Raw genomic sequence first — 13,617 nt, forward strand, 5'->3', positions numbered from 1 at the left:
CTCCCCCGTCTTCCAATCCCTGACTCTGACCAGCTGTGACTGGGGAATATACGGGTGGGTGTGGGGGAAGTGAGCTGGCCCTTTGAAGACAAAAATTGTGCAGTTTAGGGTAAAAGGCTGTAAACATCTGGCCGTATCTGGCCCCTAATTAAGTGCATTAAGGGAGGAGTGACAGCAGCTAAACAACCCAAGCCCATAAAGACGTCTAATTGCTCTTAACCTGTGGACGCACTGGGCTCCCCGCATATATAAAGGGCCCAAAGATGTCCAAGACATAAACACCTCCTCTACTGTGCCCTCCATTAGGACATCTCCCTCCTCAGAGCCTCCAGTGACCCGAGAAGCACCATGACTTGTGGATCTTACTGTGCTGGCGGGGCCTTCAGCTGTGCCTCAGCCTGTGGGCCCAGGCCAGGCCGCTGCTGCATCACGGCCGCCCCCTACAGCGGCGTCTCCTGCTACCGTGGCATCACCGGGGCCTTCGGCAGCCGCAGCGTCTGCGGGGCCTTCCGCTCCGGCTCCTGCGGCCGCAGCTTTGGATACCGCGCCGGCGGCGTGTCTGGACCCACCCCGCCCTGCATCACCTCCGTGTCCGTCAACGAGAGCCTGCTCGCGCCCCTCAACCTGGAGATCGACCCCAATGCGCAGTGCGTGAAGCAGGAGGAGAAGGAGCAGATCAAGTGCCTCAACAGCAGGTTCGCTGCCTTCATCGACAAGGTGGGTGTCCTTGATCACACCCTGTCTGAACTCCACCCATGATTAGTATTCAGACTGGGCACTGAAGCGGGAGTCAGGCTGACAGAACTTTGCCTGTGGGAACCCCTAGTTTGACAGGAGAGGCAGGCACAGACACAAACAGTCACTCACACAAGATCCAGAAAGATTCAGCTGAGAGTTCAGATAGGCAGAACTTGTGGAAGGAAAGTGTCGCTTGGCTGCTCTGGGGTACAAGCTAGACATCAGGCAGTTGAGGACAAAAATGACTGCTGCTTCTGAAATCAGAAGTTTTTGCATCCTAAGGCTGAAGGGGGTGGATTGGCTATCAGATGAAGTAGGGGAGGAGCCAGGGTAGCTGAGCTCTCCTCAGATGGCCTGTGACATTATCTCCCTGGTTACCCAGCCCCAGAACCCCCCTGCTGTGATCTGATCTTGGCGCTTTGCCTATGAGGGCTCCTCCTCTGACTTCAGGGTGAGGAGCTGAGCCCTCCACCTGGCTCCTGACCTCCGCATACCACCAGGACTCATCAGGTCAGGATTACTGTTAACCTGAGAGCAGGGACTGACCTCTTCTAGCCCCTTGCCCTCAATCCGAAATTGGAAAAAGACACAGATCACAGTCAGGAAATTCAGAAGTTGCCTTGCACTGCCCACCTCTACTTAATCTCTGCTGAGCTCCAGATTTGGGAGTTCACCTTAAAGTAACCACTCCCATCCCTCAAAATGGCTTTGGGGCATCAGGAGCCGTAAGACCCCCACTCCCTTGAATGGCAGGTGCGCTTCCTGGAGCAGCAGAACAAGCTGCTGGAGACCAAGTGGCAGTTCTACCAGAACCGCCAGTGCTGCGAGAGCAACCTGGAGCCGCTGTTCAATGGCTACATCGAGACGCTGAGGCGGGAGGCCGAGTGTGCGGAGGCTGACAGCGGGAGGCTGGCCTCTGAGCTCAACCACGTGCAGGAGGTGCTGGAGGGCTACAAGAAGAAGTGAGTGTGACTGGGAGTGACTTGGGCACTGGAAATGGACTTGGGTCTAAAACTCACTGCATTAGACTCGAGAAGAATTTCCAAGAAGGGCGAGTGGCTATGCAGGCCAGGGTGGACTGAGCAGTAGGATTTTCTTATCTGTGCATTTGTTGCCCAGGTGCCCACCTAAGAGTGGGGCTATGAATCTGCCAGGAGATAGCTCTCCCCCACTTCAGCCTTCTCTTCTCAGGACTGCTCCCCAGAAGCTCTGTCCCCTGAGAAAGCTTCTGCAGCCTCTCAGGCTTTCTCTTCCTGATCTCTCAGGCTCCTGCCTGTAACACATAGATCTGATGTGTGCATCTGGGTGACTCAAGGATGACAGGTCTGGGGGCTCTGGATGTCCCACTGCCTTGGGAGCTGAGTGCTGATGGCTGATGGGTTTCACAGGCCCTCCTACACCTGAGCTAGATTGGACACCCAGGTGAGGGTAGGCTGGGGCTGCCAGAGGTGATACAGTCCTCCCAGCATGAGGCAGGGCACGGAGTCCTCATCTGTATCTTGAGATGACCTCACAGCAGCTGTGGGATCAGGGCTGTGAGGTCCTAGATTAGCTCCCTGGATCCCTCAATTCACAGTGTGGAGAGAATCATAGACAAATCCCAAATCCAAGCAGAAAGCACCCAGCAGGGCTGCCAGGGGTCCAACTGTGTTGGGAGGTTACAAATACTGCCCTTTCCATTGGTATAACAAGAGGGGGTTTTGGGGGAAACCCACCCTTCCATGACCTCCCTTTCTGCCCTCTTCTGCCTCAGGTATGAGGAGGAGGTTTCTCTGAGAGCAACAGCTGAGAATGAGTTTGTGGCTCTGAAGAAGGTGAGTAACATGGGGCTGGGAAGCACAGATATGAGGGTCTCAGATGGGCAGTCTTCCTGGGGAGATCTCAGCAGAAGGTCTCAGCCTCACTGTGGGGTGCATGGCCTTACCAGGTCAGGGTGGGGAATTCCTAGAGATTGAGTCATGAAAGGCACATCCAGGGCCTTGACAAAGGGCAATAACTTTGGAATATCCCCTAACATCCTGCTCTGGGAAAAGGGATGGCTGGGTTGACCTAAGGATGTCCATCTTTGCCTCAGAAGTTGTGCTCTGTGGTTAGGGTCTCATGGAGGCATGGCAACTTTCTATATTTCTATGTTGAGGGACAGGGTCCTATCTAGCACCGTGGGAAGTCTGACCAAGAGGAGGTGCATAGTCCCAGAGCATGGGGGAGGTTGGAGCAGAAACAGGAATGGCCAGGTGGAGTCTTAGAGGAGTGCTGGGGGACAGGGAGTGGTCCAGGTGGCCACATGGGGAGTCAGTTTGGGCAGACTTCTTGCAGCATGAGAAATCCTTTCCCCCTGGCCTCCATAAATGGTGAGGGGGAGAGGGAGGGAAGAGAGAAGAGTTTGGGGCAATGGTCACTAGGGGTTTTCTGAACTCAAAGACTCTCTGTTTGTCCAGGATGTGGATTGTGCTTACATCCGCAAGTCAGACCTGGAGGCCAATGTGGAGGCCTTGACCCAGGAGATCGACTTCCTGCGGCGGTTGTATGAGGAGGTGAGAGGCTGTGGTCCAGGCAGAACACTGTTAGCTAGCCTGGAAGAGAGGGCTTTGGCCTGGGACTGGAGTTGGGCAGTGGTTTGGGTAGGGAGCTGCAGACCATGAGACTGTCCAGAGGGCAGAGGTTGGAGACCAGTGAAGGGCTGAGAAGACTGGGTATACACTGTGGGTGAGGGTGTGGTGTGAACGAGATCCTTCCATCTTCCCACCCCTACAGGAGATCCGCGTCCTCCAGTCCCACATCTCAGACACCTCAGTCATCGTCAAGATGGACAACAGCCGGGACCTGAACATGGACAGCATTGTGGCTGAGATCAAGGCTCAGTATGATGACATCGCCAGTCGCAGCCGGGCTGAGGCTGAGTCCTGGTACCGCACCAAGGTGAGTGGCCCAGGACACCTGCCTCCTAGACATGGCAGTGGGAAGGATACAAGGTATGTATCAGAAATGGTCTCTTGTCTGTGGGTGCTGATCTCTAGAGATGGTAACAGAAGGGCAGACAACTCTCAGGTTGTAGTGGCAGGGCAGGGCTGCCCTATACGGTTGCATAGTCTGAGCACTGTACAATCATCCATGGTGACCTGAACGGGCAGGGTTCCCATCCTGAGCCTCAGGAGCATCTCTGCTTCCCCCCAGTGCGAGGAGATCAAGGCCACAGTGATCCGGCACGGGGAGACCCTGCGCCGCACCAAGGAGGAGATCAATGAGCTGAACCGCATGATCCAGAGGCTGACCGCCGAGGTCGAGAATGCCAAGTGCCAGGTATGGGTTGTTTGGGACCTACCTAGAGTCCCACAGGCAGTGTGTGCCCAGGATGGATCTCACCATTCTTCCCCAGCCCGTTTGCATGACTAGAGTCCCTGGTTGTGGCCACTTCAGGGGACCCAGGTGATGAAGGCAAGGGCCCTGTCCTGGGTGTTCCCCACTGGCTGGGAGAGACCAGACACAACCAGGAGATGGCCAGGGAGATCCAGGGACCATAACCCACCTTGTTCTCTCCTGGGCCCCCAGAACTCCAAGCTGGAGGCTGCAGTGACCCAGGCCGAGCAGCAGGGTGAGGCCGCCCTCAGCGACGCCCGCTGCAAGCTGGCGGGGCTGGAGGCCGCCCTGCAGAAGGCCAAGCAGGACATGGCCTGCCTGCTCAAGGAGTACCAGGAGGTGATGAACTCCAAGCTGGGCCTGGACATCGAGATTGCCACCTACAGGCGCCTGCTGGAGGGCGAGGAGCAGAGGTGGGTACCATAGCCAGTTTTCTCTCCCAGCTCTGCCTGGGTTCTCAGGGTGCCCTGTCCCTCACATTCCTGGCAGTACTCGACTCCTGTTTCCAAACCTCTCTATCCTGCAACTGGACAGGTAATTTGAGTAAGTCGTTTGGCTGTTTGTAGCCCCACTTGAGTCTCTTATGCCCACTTAGGTGCTGAGCTGGGGTTAGTGCCTTTTGCAAGTCTGTTCCTCAGAACCAGGGGTTAGGCTATAGTAATTGCTGCTCCTGAGAAGCTCATCCTGGGTCTGGGGCCATCTCCCCTGGATCGTGCTTCTTCCCTCCTGGGCCCTCATTGCGTATATCCCTCAGGATTCCAGCTCTCTCTCAAGTCTGGCCCTGGCCCCAGCCCCGGGAGTTCAGAGTTATCCCATAATGATAGCTTCAGTAGGGCACACCAGACCCTTACACATTCTAACTACAGTGTGTACCCCTGAGTTGCTCTTCCATTGCAGCAGGTTGGATGGACAGTAGACAGATAGCAGGGACTTGTCCCTTGAGGCAGCTATGCCCTGCTCTGGGCCCTTCTGTGTGTTGCTTGCTTTAGGGCCTGGGGAGATGCATTGGTCATTGAGCCTTCCTATGGCTGCAGAGCAGCTGAATAGCTTCTCTGAGGACAACACACCCAGAATGTTGCCTTTGGGTTCTTCCCCCACGTTTGTCAGGTGCTCCCGAGCTTCCGCTTGCGTACAGCCAGTTCCCTGGCCTGAGCAGAGAGAGTGGAGGCTGAGGGTGCAGAGGGAGCACCTGTATGCTGGGGAATTGGTGTGCGGGTTTGGTAGCTGGACTCAAAGTGATCACATGGCAGGACTCACAACACACTCTAGTAAATGAACTGGAAAGCTCAGAGGCGCTGGGGCCCACTGGGTCTGGGGAGTTCCTTAGTGAAGAATCCTGAGAGGAAGAGTTTTTCAATATTGAATCTGGAAGTTGGAAAGATGCATATGTGGAGAAAGCACTGGAAACTGAGCGCCCACCCTTCCCCTACCCAGGACTCTAGGAGTGGACTCAGCCTTGCTGTGGGTTTCCTAGAAAATCTGGGCATGGGATGAATAGATTGTGGGCTGTGGAGTCTCCTCATATCTGAAGCTGAGTTCGATAGGCTTTTGTCACAGTGCATCAGAGGAATTCAGGTCTATTTCCCTTAAGGACACACTTCCCTTAAATGTGGGAAGGAGATGAGGTCTGGGAGTTAGGTGGCCCGTACTATCGCCCTGCCTCTACCACTCATTATTTACACTCTCTGGGCCTCAGTTTCTCCATCTGTCAAATGAGGGAATTGGTGTAGATAGTCTCTGAGCCTTTTCTAAATGGGTTGCAAAATCCCATTCATTCAGTGCAACAGTTATCTACTGAGCCAGGGATTGTTGTAGGCACTGTTGCTTCTGCAAATGGGAAAAGACAAAATGCTTGCCTCCTGAAGCTCACCACCTAGTGACACCAGTGAGACAGATTTAGGAGGTTAAATCTGCTGCCCCTCAGAACCAACAGAAAATGTAGCAGCTGACATCTGAACTGCCCACTATGTGGCAGGCATTAAGTACTTACATATATGCCTTGATTTCATCCTCACAACAGGTCTAGGAGAAGACTTTCCCATGGGGAAGTAGGTTGAGGGAGGGTCTGTCCGAGGTGCTCAGCTAGTAAGGAGCAGAGAGCCAGGTGCACCAGGTGCCTGCCTCCAGAAACTGCATGGTTTCCAGGCTACCCTGGCTTCTGCATTGGCCTTCTCGTGGCCTGTCCCCCTGAGCACATGCACAGGAGGGCCATGGGTTTGCCTTTCCACCTTGGCTGCTGGGCGGGGTGGCTTTTGAATGGCACTAACCTCTCTCTTTTCCTCCTCCAACAGGCTGTGTGAGGGCGTTGGCAGTGTGAATGTCTGTAAGTAGCTTAAGCCCTCCCCCTTCTGCAGCTGGGGTGGTCCCGGGGCCTGTGGGGTGGGGGTGGTTTTGGTTACCCCAAAGCTGCCAAGCTATGGCTGGGTCTGATGCACCTCTCTGCCTGTTCTCCTCCCAATTCAGGCGTCAGCAGCTCCCGCGGTGGCGTCGTCTGTGGCGATCTCTGCGCCTCCGGTGCTGCCCCTGCTGTCAGCACCAGAGTCTGCAGTGCCCCCTGCAGTGGCAACATGGTGGTGGGCACCGCCGCCCCCTGTGCCCCCTGCACTGGCGTCAGTGCCTGCAGTGTGGGCTGTAAGAAGTGCTAGGAGGCTGCCACCCACGGCCCCCTCCACCCTGTCAGGACCTCGCCCAAACGGAATGCCCTGCCCGCTGCCCCACGACCTACCTGCCACGGCTCCCGGGAACCAGTTGCCAGAGGTGTACAGACTGCATGTCCTCCCTACCTGCTCCCTCTGTGTCATTCCCTGGTGCCCTGATCCCTGGCCAGGCTGGGGTGGCACCTTGGCCTTTTGCTGTCACCTTTCCTAGTAGTCCACTTGTTCTGAGGATTCATCCTTTCTTCTACCTTCTGTTTTTTGCTGGATTCATTGTTCCTGCCTGACCCTGACACCCAAGCCTGGAGAAACAGGGCAGGCCCCATGATCTCCCTGTCTGCACTTCCTGGGAGCCTGCCAGGGTGCTGTGCCTGTAGAACGGAGGCCGGGAACATTGATGGTGGTTTTTCTGGAGCTCTGTGAGGGAAATGACCCATGGTAGGGGAGAGCATCTCCTCCCAGGGCTGCCTGCAGAAGCTTCTAAAAAGCCAGTAACTCAACCGCTTGCACATTTGTTTGCCTTTGTTTTTCTGTTTCCAATAAACTAATTGTAGCTAATCAAATCTGGAGCCTCAGAGTCTTGAAAATGCCAGGGCCCTCCTGTGATAGGTGTTCCCTGCTGGAGATTTCCTTAATACCTCTCCATCCACTTTGTTATTTTTCAGTAGGTGAAAATGACTGCTGTAGATGCTGTTCATCTGGCCTTAAGCAACCTAAGCCTTGAGAAAACAAGGAAAGACTCACGCAGGCAGCGAACCTTGTGTGGGCATGAGTTTCTCTAGACCAGGGTTTCTCAACTTCAACACTATTGACATTTTGGGCTGGAGAATTCTTTGTTGTGGGGCCAACCTGTTGTAGGGAGGTTAGCAGCATTCCTGGCCTCCACCCACTACAGCCAGTGCTACTCTCCTGCTCCCCATCATAACAGCCAAAGGTGAGTCTAGACATGGCCAGGTGTTCCCTAAAGGTTCTCAGCTAGGTGACTTGGCCCCAGAGTATGTGAGGAAATGTGTGAGGAAGGCTTGTCAGACCAGCCATGGAGGGCAGAGAAAGAGCAGTGGGTGGCGTCAGGAGAACTGGGCTTCTAATTTACAGTCCCGCCTCTGCTACTCCCCAAATGCGTGACTTTTTACCAATTGCTCCCACCCTCTGAGCTTCAGTTTCCTTGACTATAGAATGAGGGAGGTTGGACAGTAGTCCTAAAGTCCTTTCTGGCTCTCTAAGTCAGATTATGTATTTTAAATTGTTTTGTTAATACAAACTTATGTTTGCTGCATCAGCCACTTGCTTGTTCCATAATTGTGGGCAAGTCACTCAGCTCTAGCTTCATCTGTGAAGTGGAATAATCATAGCTACGGAGTTGTAGGGAGGTGTTTTAGGTGCCTATGGCACATAACAAATCACTCCAAAATTTAGAGGCTTAAAACAGTACACATGTGCCCCACTTTTTGAAAGTGCATGTTATGCCCCTTTGCTTTTACAAAAGATCTATATTAGTACCTGTTTTCACTAACTGAAAGAAATCCAGAGGATTTTCACTTTTACATCAAAAGGTGAAAAGTGAAAATAGTGCCCAGCATTTTGCAGTGAACCCTTATAGAGGCAGCAGGCACCTGAGCAGAGAAACCCCACCACGCTCCTTTCCTGGGAACCACACTCAGCGTCTCAGCATCACGTCGCCATAGCTCTGAACTGTGTCTGTGACCATCGGTCTTTATTGCGATTTATTTTGTGCATCAGTTAACAGGATGTGTCCTAAAGGATCAGAAAAACCTAAGAGAGGTTATTTTTGGGCTGAGGAAGGCTCAAAAATTTCCATATACATTTATAGTAACTAAATAAATAGTTCTAAACTTCATATGGAACCACAAAAGACCTCAAATAGCCAAAGCAATCCTGAAAAGGAAGAATAAAGCTGGGCGAATTATGCTCCCTGACTTCAAGCTCTACTACAAAGCACAGTAATCAAGACAATTTGGTACTGGTACAAGAACAGACCCATAGACCAATGGAACAGAGTAGAGAGCCCAGATATAAACCCAAGCATATATGGTCAATTAATATACTATAAAGAAGCCATGGACATACAATGGGGAAATGACAGCCTCTTCAACAACTGATGTTAGCAAAACTGGACAGCTACATGCAAGACAATGAAACTGGATTATTGTCTAACTCCATACACAAAAGTAAACTCAAAATGGATCAAACACCTGAATGTAAGTCATGAAACCATAAAACCGTTAGAAGAAAGCATAGGCAAAAATCTCTTGAATATAAACATGAACAATGTTTTCCTGAACACATCTCCTTGTGCAAGGGAAACAAAAGCAAAAATGAACAAATGGGACTACATTAAACTGAAAAGTTTCTGTACAGCAAAGGACAATATCAGTAGAACAACAAGGCATCCTCAAGTATGGGAGAATATATTCATAAGTTACATATCCGATAAGGTGTTAACATCCAAAATATATAAAGAACTCATGCTCTTCAACATCCAAAAAGCAAATAACCCAATTAAAAAGTGGATGGAGGATCTGAACAGACACTTCTCCAAAGAAGAAATTCAGATGGCCATCAGGCACATGAAAAGATGCTCCATGTCTCTAATTATCAGGGAAATGCAAATTAAACCACAATGAGGTATCACCTCACACCAGTTAGGATGGCCAACATCTAAAACACTAGGAGCAACAAATGCTGGTGAGGATGCGGAGAAAGGGGAACCTTCCTACACTGTTGGTGGGAATGTAGATTAGTTCAACCATTGTGGAAAGCAATATGGAGGTTCCTCAAAAAACTAAAAATTGAAATACCATTTGACCCAGAAATTCCACTCCTAGGAATTTACCCAAAGAATACAAGTTCTCAGATTCAAAAAGACATATGCACCCCTATGTTTATCACAGCACTATTTACAATAGCCAAGATATGGAAGCAACCTAAGTGTCCATCAGTAGATGAATGTATAAAGAAGATGTGGTACATAAACACAATGGAATATTATTCAGCCATAAGAAGAAAACAAATCCTACCATTTGCAACAACATGGATGGAGCTAGAGGGTATTATGGTCAGTGAAATAAGCCAGGTGGAGAAAGACAAGTACCAAATGATTTCCCTCATTTGTGGAGCATAACAACAAAGCAAAACTGAAGAAATAAAACAACAGCAGACTCACAGATTCCAAGAAGGGACTAGCAGTTACCAAAGGAAAGGGGGTGGGGAGGGTGGGTGAAGAGTGAGGGAGAAGGGGATTAAGGGGCATTATGATTAGCACACATAATAGGCGGGGTCCCGGGAATGGCAATATACACAGTGAAGACAAAGGACTCTGTAGCATCTTACTATGCTGTTGGACAGTGACTGTGGTGGGGTGTGTTTGGGGGACTTGATAATATGGGTGAATGTAATAACCACAATGGTGCTTATGTGAAGCCTTTGTAAGATTGTATCAATAATACCTTAATAAAAAATGCTTAAGTTAAAAAAAAACTGTTGAAAGCATAATTTAAAAGTGTTCCTAAGAAAAAACTTTACAGTCTGATACTGCTTGGATTAAAACTTAGAACAGTATCATACATTGTTTACAAGCACATGCATATATTGTAAAAGTATAAAAATAAGCCTGTGAGACGTGCACACCAATCTCACTATGGCGGTTTCTCTAGGACCAGGAGTAAGATAGACTGGGCAGGAGGGGGGACTTTAGATGTCTGAAGCAAATATGACAGGTGTAACCTGTAATCTGTGTAGAAGAATCACATCTTATGGGTATTCTATATTTATCTGTATATGAAAGTTCATGATCTAGATTTTTACATTAATAAAAACAAAGTTCAGTACCTAAAAAAAACAAAAAACAAATGAAAAATTTTACAGTAATTGTTCCTTTGCTTGATGCCATTTTAGCTTCAAAAGGTTTCATAGGAATGCTCTACTTTTGGATAGTGGAGGAAGTTTATATTATTTTATTATTTGTAATCACTGACCCCTTTATCATTATGTAATGTCTTTGTTTGTCTCTTGTTACTTTCTTTGTTTTCAAGTCTATTTTGTGTGATACAAGTACTGCAACTCCTGCTATTTTCTCTGTATTAGTTGCATGAAATATCTTTTTCCAACCCTTCACTTTCAGTCTGTGTATGTCTTTGGGTTTGAAGTGAGTCTCCTGTGGGCAGCATATAGATGGGTCTTTTTTTAATCCATTCAGTGACTCTATGTCTTTTGATTGGTGCATTCAGTCCATTTACATTTAGGATGATTATTGATAGGTATGTACTTATTGCCATTGCAGGCTTTAGATTCATGGTTACCAAAGGTACAAGGGTAACTTCCTTACTATCTAAGAGTTTAACTTAGCTCACTTAGTAGGCTATTACAAACACAATCTAAAGGTTTTTTTTGCTCCTCCTTTTTCTTCCTCCTCCATTCTTTGTATGTTATGAATCATATTCTGTACTCTTTGTCTATCCCTCGATTGACTTTGGGGGTAGTTGATTTGATTTTGCATCTGCTTAGTAATTAACTGTTCTATTTTCTTTACAGTGGTTTTAATTCCTCTGGTGGCAGCTATTCAGCCTTAGGAACACTTCCATCTATAGCAGTCCCTCCACAATGCACTGTGAGGTGGTTTGTGGGAGGTAAATTCTCTCAGCTTTTGCTTATCTGGAAATTGTTTAATTCCTCCTTCAAATTTAAATGATAATCTTGCCAGATAGAGTATTCTTGGTTTGAGGCCCTTCTGTTTCATTGCATTTAATATATCATGCCACTCCCTTCTGGCCTGAAAGGGTTCTGTTGAGAAGTCTGATGATAGCCTGATGGGTTTTCCTTTGTGTGTAATCTTTTTTTTCTCTCTAGGTGCTTTTAAATGTCTGCCCTTACCCTTGATCTTTGCCATTTTAATTATTATGTCTTGGTGTTGCCTTCCTTGGGTCCCTTGTGTTGGGAGATCTGTGCACCTCCATGGCCTGAGAGACTATCTCCTTCCCCAGACTGGGGAAGTTTTCAGCAATTACCTCCTCAAAGACACCTTCTGTCCCTTTTTCTCTCTCTTCTTCTTCTTCTGGTACCCCTATAATGTGAATATTGTTCTGTTTGGATTGGCCACACAGTTCTCTCAATATTCTTTCATTCCCAGAGATCCTTTTTCCTCTCTGTGCCTCAGTTTCTTTGTATTCCTCTTCTCTAATTTCTATTCCATTTACCATCTCTTGTACTACATCTAATCTGCTTTTAAATCCCTCCATTGTATGTTTCATTTCAGATATGGAATTTCTCAATGATTGAATCTCTGTCCTAAATTCATCCCTGAGTTCTTGAATATTTTTCTTTACCTCCATGAGCATATTTATGATTTTTACTTTGAACTCTCTTTCAGGAAGATTGATGAGTTCAGTTTCACTTTTTCCTTTGAACCAGGTCCTTTGATGTTTCATATTTGTATGTGGCACTCTTTAGTGCCCAGTAGCTCTACTCTCTGGAGCTGCTCAGTCCCTGGACTGATGTTGGGGGTTGCAGGGGAGTGGCGCTGGTGCCTGGGGGAGGAAAGAGCTGTTTCCTGCTTTCCAGCTGCTGTGCCTGTCTCCACTGTCAGAATCAGTGGGCCAAGCACACAATGTAAGCCTCTGTGCTTTGTGTTTGTAGCTGCCATAGGTGGGGCCTCCCTCTGGTTGGCCTGACGCCAGGGCAGGGGCTGCCAGTTTGCAAGTCAGTGCCAGCAGGCCAGGAGAAAGGTGCAGCAAGCTGCGTATCATGGTGGGGGGCCCCGGAGCTGAGTAGCCAAACAGGGGGATGGAGTGCCTGAAGCTCCTGAAAGTTCCCAACCTGCTGAGCAGAGGGCGCCCAGACAATTTTGTCCACCTATCCTTTCTCCTGAGCAGCAAGCTCTGTGCAATCCTTGCCCCTTTAACAGCCCTCTCACTGTTAGGAAGTCTGTCAGAGTGCCCTCCTGTCTTTTGTCCCAGAGCAGCCGGATGTGGATCTCTGTTTTCCACAAATGGCTGGAGTCTCAGTCTCTCCATGTATTCTGCCTGTCTTAGCTTTCCAACCCCACTATTCTCCAGACATCATGCAATGTAGGTTTGTGCTTCCAAAGCAGATCTCCAGGGCTGGGTGTTCAGCATTCCTAGGCTTCCACCTCCTCCCCACACCATTTCTCTTCCTCCTGCTTGTGAACTGGGGTGGGGAATGGCTTGTGTCCCACTGGATCAAGGCTTTGGTATGTTACCCTATTTCATGAGGTCTGCTCTTTTCTCCAGATGTATGCAGTCTGGCGCAGCCTTCTTTCCTGTTGCTCTTTTAGGATTAGTTGTATTAACTATATTTTTGTATTATATGTGGTTTTGGAAGGAGTTCTCTGTCTCATGTCCCACACTGCCACCTTCAATCCCATCACTTCCATCATATTCTATTGGCCAAAGAAGATTCGATGGTCAGCTCAGATTTGAGGGAGGGGAAATAGGCTCCACTCTTGATGGCCCCCATGTGTAGAGAGGGAAGGAATTGGTGGGGCCACTTGTGGAGACTATGTCCCAACAATGTACTCTGGTCACAGCAATTCATGTTCCTTCCACAAACAACATGTGTTCATCCCTCCCAAGATTCCCCAAAGTTTATCCCATTGTGACATCCGCTTGAAGTTTGGAATCTCACTGTTTGATTCATATCTGGTACACACAGGGCTCTTGGGATATGGTTCCTCTGGGGAATATGCAGCTCCCCCATTATGGTTTACCTCAGTCTGAAGACTTGTGAATTTAAAGACAATTGTTGTGTCCACCACACACTTATTATGCAGTGGTGAGATGGAGATAGCATAGCCACCATAAACACTCCCATTTAGAAAGAGGAAAAATTCACC

At 49.1% G+C, this 13,617-nt stretch overlaps 1 protein-coding gene across 1 annotated transcript; it reads left to right on the forward strand.

Moving 5' to 3' along the window:
- Positions 1-290: 290 nt before the first annotated feature.
- On the forward strand, positions 291-7,312 carry LOC118927226 (keratin, type II cuticular Hb6). Its single transcript, XM_036915158.2, has 9 exons — positions 291-717; positions 1,492-1,700; positions 2,492-2,552; positions 3,177-3,272; positions 3,493-3,657; positions 3,913-4,038; positions 4,288-4,508; positions 6,387-6,418; positions 6,559-7,312. The coding sequence occupies exons 1-9, from the start codon at positions 349-351 to the stop codon at positions 6,738-6,740; spliced, it is 1,461 nt and encodes a 486-aa protein (XP_036771053.2). The 5' UTR covers positions 291-348; the 3' UTR covers positions 6,741-7,312.
- Positions 7,313-13,617: the final 6,305 nt, after the last annotated feature.

Source organism: Manis pentadactyla, chromosome 10 (genome assembly GCF_030020395.1).
Source record: "Manis pentadactyla isolate mManPen7 chromosome 10, mManPen7.hap1, whole genome shotgun sequence".
Taxonomy (NCBI): domain Eukaryota; kingdom Metazoa; phylum Chordata; class Mammalia; order Pholidota; family Manidae; genus Manis; species Manis pentadactyla.

What these genes read in the sequence shown, in the direction of transcription:
- LOC118927226 (XM_036915158.2), top strand. Translation starts at nt 349, where the DNA reads ATGACTTGTGGATCTTACTGTGCTGGCGGGGCCTTCAGCTGTGCCTCA. An exon ending in CTGGAGGGCGAGGAGCAGAG is followed by an intron (nt 4,509 to 6,386) that starts GTGGGTACCATA and finishes CTCCTCCAACAG; the next exon opens with GCTGTGTGAGGGCGTTGGCA. An exon ending in CGTTGGCAGTGTGAATGTCT is followed by an intron (nt 6,419 to 6,558) that starts GTAAGTAGCTTA and finishes CTCCCAATTCAG; the next exon opens with GCGTCAGCAGCTCCCGCGGT.